Here is a 5,719-nt window from a genome sequence, read left to right as displayed (position 1 = left end):
CATATGCCAAATAAGCTAGTAAAGATTTATTATTGTTGAGTGTAATGTCAGGAGACAAACTTCTACAAATTTTATACATAAGTTTTTCCATTTTATCTGTTTTCCATTTATGTCAAGTTGAACACATGGTGTGACTTTTAATATTCTCTCCTCTTTCTTCCCCACATTTAATGCCAAGGGATCAAACTCAATCTTGATTATCATAAATTTACCTTTAGGTAACCTCAGACCAAGAGAGGTTTTTCAATTAGTATGGAAAAGGAGAGAGGAGGAGCCTCCAAATAACCCTATACACCTGGACCTATGGATGCTGACAAACGGTCTGGAAAGAACAGCAAGTGCCAGTGCATTACGGAAGACAACAGTGGCTGCAGCGAGTTCTTGCCAGCTGAAGTCTCAACACGTGGAAACTGGGTAATAACCGAGGGAACTGTGGATTATACCATAAATAAGATCTCACAGACATGGCAGTTTAGTGAGCAGGGTCTCACCGGGAGACCCAAGCAACGGTTTGGGAATGAATGAGGGGAGGCCCCGCACCCGCGCTCCAGGTGGGGGCGCTCCAGCGCGAGCGCGGTGACCGCGGTGGCTCTGTTAAGGTCATAACCGCCTCAGGAGGATGGCTTCCAGCTTTAAGAAGACAAATTCTGCCTCTACCAGCCAGAAAAGAAAGGTGGGTCCTAAGCCTGAACTCACTGAAGATCAGAAGCAAGAAGTTCGAGAAGCGTTTGACCTCTTCGATGCCAACGGAAGCGGGACCATCGACGTGAAGGAGCTGAAGGTGGCCATGAGAGCGTTGGGCTTTGAACCCAGGAAGGAGGAGATGAAGAAGATGATCTCCGAAGTGGACAAAGAAGGCACGGGGAAAATCAGCTTCAATGACTTCCTGGCCGTGATGACTCAGAAGATGGCCGAGAAAGACACCAAAGAAGAAATCCTGAAGGCTTTCAGGCTCTTTGATGATGATGAAACTGGGAAGATCTCTTTCAAAAACCTAAAGCGCGTGGCCAACGAGCTGGGGGAAAACCTCACTGATGAGGAGCTGCAGGAAATGATTGACGAAGCCGACCGCGATGGAGACGGGGAAGTGAACCAGGAAGAGTTTCTCCGGATCATGAAAAAGACCAACCTATATTAAAGCCGGTTTCTCCCGCAGGCATGTGTAGAGAAGCTGAGTGACTTGCTGGGTTTCCTGCCTCTGTTTTGTGAAACGTTGAGTGGGAGAACAGCAGTATCAGTCCTCTTATCCCCAGTTTGTCTAGTTACTTCTATTTACAAATCTTTGGGATTATATTATAGACTTTTAAAGATGCTTTTAACATGAGTTTTGGTTTTTCGTTCTCAAAAGCAGACCCAGAGTACTTGAGGTTGAATAAAGGGCCCCGAAGCTTTGGTCCACCCACCGTTTGCCTTGTCTTGGTGGACATCCATTAAACTGAACTCAGGATGGCTTCTCGGGACAAATAGCAATGTGGTTCTCTTGTCACCTCTTTGGTGGTGTTAAATTATTTCACTTCATACGTTATTCCTTAAATTCAACTCCTTGTTCTAGCATGATGAGGTGGAATGGGCCAGCCCGTCATCCTAGCCATTGCTTTTCACTTAACTGAATACTGATTTGAAGGAAAACAATGCAGCCACTTATTTGGCTCAGGAAAGATACTGTTCTAACTGATAGGCTTGCCTTTGGTTGATGGTAAATTGTGCAACTTAGACTATTCTCTGACTTCATCACATGCAAATGATTCTGTGTGTGTGTGAATTATTTACTGTGCCAGAATGTATACTTGGGCTACAGAATAAAAGTGAAATTTAATATTGGCCCAACCAAAGTATTATTTACTTAAGTAAAGGGGGATTAAGCTAACTAATGATGTTGACTAAATATTTACAAATGTAAGATCTTAGTTCAGGAAATTGTAAAAAAATATCTATAATACATTTTAAGCTACTTATCTATCCTTAGATTGATCAAGCGTTGTAGTTATTAGACTACTATACTGTAACCTTAGTCATTTTCTTACTGCTTTATTACAAGCCGGTATCTACCCGCTAATTCTTAGAACATCTTAGTTCCTGGTACTTGATTCTCCTCCTGTGGTATACAGTTGATGCCAGAGTGTCTAGCGTGTAAGTACTTCTCTATTTTAGAATGTCAGGAAATTATTTTACTATGGCTTGTGTATGTTAATACTACTTGTTCTCTGTTATAAATTAAGCCTTTCTTGTTTTGAAATAAGATACCTACTCTTTTGAATATCTACACATCTGAAGTTAGAGAAAATTTTAAGTAATATAATTGTGGGACAATAACATAATCTATCTGCTGAGATGGAGGCCTAGATTAATGTTTTGAGAATAGGCAACAAAACTATTAAACAGGCAAGATATTTTGGTCACAACGAAACATAAATTAAATCTTCATACAAAGTCCCATTAAGATAAATGCTGGAATGCTGGAAAACTTTTCACTTGCTTTGGCAGCAATTTTTCCCTTTAGAGGGTGGTGGATCTAATCAGAGGAACTGCTACTCTGGGCTTAATTCTCATTAACAGGGACTAATTTGTCAAAGCAGCGGTACTAGCTGAAGTGATGGGTATGTAGGCATTCACAGTGAGAAGGATTTTGCTGAGGTGGCTGGCACAGGTCAGGGGAACTCACCAGGGCTACAAATGCTAACAATTCAGGTTCAAAGTCTTAGTGTGGATTCAGGTGCAGTTGTAGGGGACACAGGTATAACTTGGGCCGGCATCAGTGTGAAGAGCCTGATCTGAGGGCAAGGGGAGGAGTGCGGCATTCTGGGAAGCAAGTGTTCCTGGCATCCAGTTGACCAGAGTCTTGGCCCAAGGATCTACATATGGATCGAAGTAGAAATACCAAAAACAAAGAAAGTTGGCAGAAACTAGAAGAAAGGGTCAACTCAGTCAACTGTACTAGGTCCAGTATTGGCCCCTGTCCCAGCAAAGAAAGAAGTGAAAACCGGGAACCTAGGCTGAAGCCCAGCAGTCAGGCTGCCCGAAGAGAAGAGTGTAGAGTCAACTGTAGAGGCTGTAACCCAGTACTCAAAGGGTTGCCCTGAGGGCACATCTGCCCCACACAGGGGGAGGGAGCTCCAGAATATTTCTGAACCCCATTCACTGCTAAGGAAGAACCTCTCAATGCACTATTCGTCTTGCTTCTCAATTGCCTCATACTCTGGGGGACAGAGAGTATAGGGGCCGGGGTGAATGACTAGAGCAGGCTGAGACTGACATATGAATTTAAGAGCAGTTTATCATACACATCTGGCTGGGTCAGACATGTATCCTAGTCTTTACAAAAGTAGAACACAAAAAATTCAAAGAAAATTCACTGATACCTTTTTGCAGATGAGGAAACACAGCCATAAAGGTTAGGAAGAACTAAAAAAGTAGCTTTCACTGGGCACATGGTCCCAATAAAGAAGCAGGAAGCATACCAAAGAAACCACGTGACTGTGTAGAGACTTGATTGATAAGCCCTTGCTTTCTAATGATAAACATAACAGATGAAAAACAGAGCATAGGGCCAAGGATGAAAATATGACAGCATCAAGGTTGTATTAATGTCAAGAAGGCGAATGCCCCAAATGAGCAGAGGACAATAAAGGGATTTTTTTAAAAAGACATCTCAGTTATGTTTAAGAAGATATAGGAAGGGACAGGTCCAACTCTTTAGATTGTTAGAGGTTGGTTTCCATGGAAAGCTAACTCTGAGTCTGGGATTTGTGTGCAGGAAGTTTATTTGAGTATGTTCTCTAGATCCTAGGGGTAGAGGAAAGAAGAAACCAGGACTGGGCAGGGGGAGAAGCTGGGCTGTGATGTAGTCACAACAAAGGCCTCAGCTGACCCCATGGGGAGCTCTGGGCAAGCATGATCCTGCAGAGACATCCCAAACTGGCACAAGGAAGTTGAGGCTTTAAAATTTTTTGTTGACAGTCACTGGACATGAGCTGTCCCCAGGAAGGGGATGTGACCTCGAGCAAGGTGGCCCTCCTCAGCCAAGGGTGACCATTGGGAGGGAGAACTCAGTTGCAAACTGTTAGCTGTCAACACTCCTAGCACTTGGGGGGATGAGGACTTCAGTTCTAAAGTGCGGGGCCAGAGGGGAGATCTGGGCAGTGCCCCATAGCTTCCGCTACAGTCCACCCCTTACCCCTTAGATCTACTGGCTTTACATAAGTTCTGGGAGAGTTAATTCAGGATTCTGATGGATCTCTCTTCCTGAGGGAAACTTAGAAAAAATAGAGGGACAAACTACAACCTCTGCCACAGTAGCTGGTCTTGAGGCCACAAATAATAGTTAGCTCCCTCCACTATCCCATAGAGATTCCCCTCCCCCTCAGCACCTTTGTTGATATAGGAGACTTACCTGGTGGGATGACCCAGATCCTCATTCTTGAGAAGTCTGAGTCCCCAGTCACCATGTCCCTGTCAGGCTGTGGCTGCTGCACTTATCCCTTTACCCTCAAAACTGAGTGAAAGAGCACCGAAAGAAATTCAAGTGAATTACCTGGGTGCCAAACATACTCTTTCCACATTCTTCCTGCATCTCTCCCTCCTCCTGATGACCAGAGTCAGTTACTCACAGGTGGTGATTCCTTTACTTGACTCTTGCTCTCTCAGCGTGAGGAACCCACTGCGATTGGGTGGCACATGTAGTTTGAAATTTAATATCTGTCTTGCTGTGCTCACTGGTGGCCTGTGGGAGCCAAGGTCTCTAAATGCACGTGGTCCAAAGCTGTGGGTATGAAAAGCACAAATTAAAGAGCAGATGACTGGGAGTTAAGGTAAGAACTACTTCCACCCTTGGTTTGCTGGACCCATGTATTCTGCTTAAGAGATAGCACACCATATAATGGTCATTGATTTAGAATGTATGCTGCATCCTGGAGGATGGCACCACATCCTCACTGGTTATCATTTCCAAGCTGGCCCCTCAGAGGCATCTTCAACAGGCTCCTCCATTAGTCCAGCAGGCTGAATGATTCTTTGTGTTATAGGACAAGTAGATTCTGTGGCCATATCCCCACTGCTGCACCTCCTTTCCTGTAAAGTAGGTCCCTTGGTCCAATGTTATATTATGTGGGATCCTATGTCAGTAGAATAAATACTCAGATCTGGTACTGGCTGAAGTTCTGCAAGCAGGAAAGGCAAATCCATGACCGAAATATGTGTCAAGTCCAATCATGATGAGTCACTGGTCTTTCCAAGATAAAACGGATCCAATTAGACTACTCGACACCAAGAGGCCAGTTGATCTCTTTGAGAGACAGTGTTGTTCTGCATTTGGCAGCAGCAGTAGCTGTATCATCCTTGGTGACTGGGAGCCTACGCTGTTGGGCTTATGCATAGCCTCCACCTCTGCCACAATGTCTACTCCATCCATGTGCTTATTGTGCCAGCACTACGGTGGCCAGTGACAGAGCCAGACTGATGTCAACTGGCCAAGTCATTCTGTCTTCTTGGTTGGTAGATGTCTCTTCTATGATAGGCACTCTCTGATAGGTGTTAATGTGAATTACAAAGATCCTTACATTTCCTACCCATTGCCATAAATACATCTATGTGCCTTTTCTCCGGAACTTTTTATTCCTGATGCTTCCTTTTCCAGGGCCCTGGTTGGTCATCAGTCAAATGATTGGTCATCACTGTCTGAATCCACGTATGTTCTAATCCCAGGCCACTTCCTTTTTCATAC

The 5,719-nt window shown here is 44.3% G+C and overlaps 1 protein-coding gene across 1 annotated transcript; it reads left to right on the top strand.

Moving 5' to 3' along the window:
• The first annotated feature begins 619 nt into the window (after positions 1 to 619).
• Positions 620 to 1,138, top strand: CETN1 (centrin 1). The gene has a single exon (XM_046672466.1). It carries the CDS (start codon positions 620 to 622, stop codon positions 1,136 to 1,138), a length of 519 nt encoding a protein of 172 aa, XP_046528422.1.
• The last annotated feature ends 4,581 nt before the right edge of the window (positions 1,139 to 5,719 follow it).

This window comes from Equus quagga, chromosome 9 (genome assembly GCF_021613505.1).
Source record: "Equus quagga isolate Etosha38 chromosome 9, UCLA_HA_Equagga_1.0, whole genome shotgun sequence".
Lineage (NCBI taxonomy): Eukaryota > Metazoa > Chordata > Mammalia > Perissodactyla > Equidae > Equus > Equus quagga.
Note: the sequence above shows the minus strand (reverse complement) of the source record. Positions and strands in the feature narration are given on the sequence as shown.

Bases quoted from the DNA above. Each gene is read 5' to 3' on its own strand.
- CETN1 (XM_046672466.1), top strand. From the start codon at position 620: ATGGCTTCCAGCTTTAAGAAGACAAATTCTGCCTCTACCAGCCAGAAA.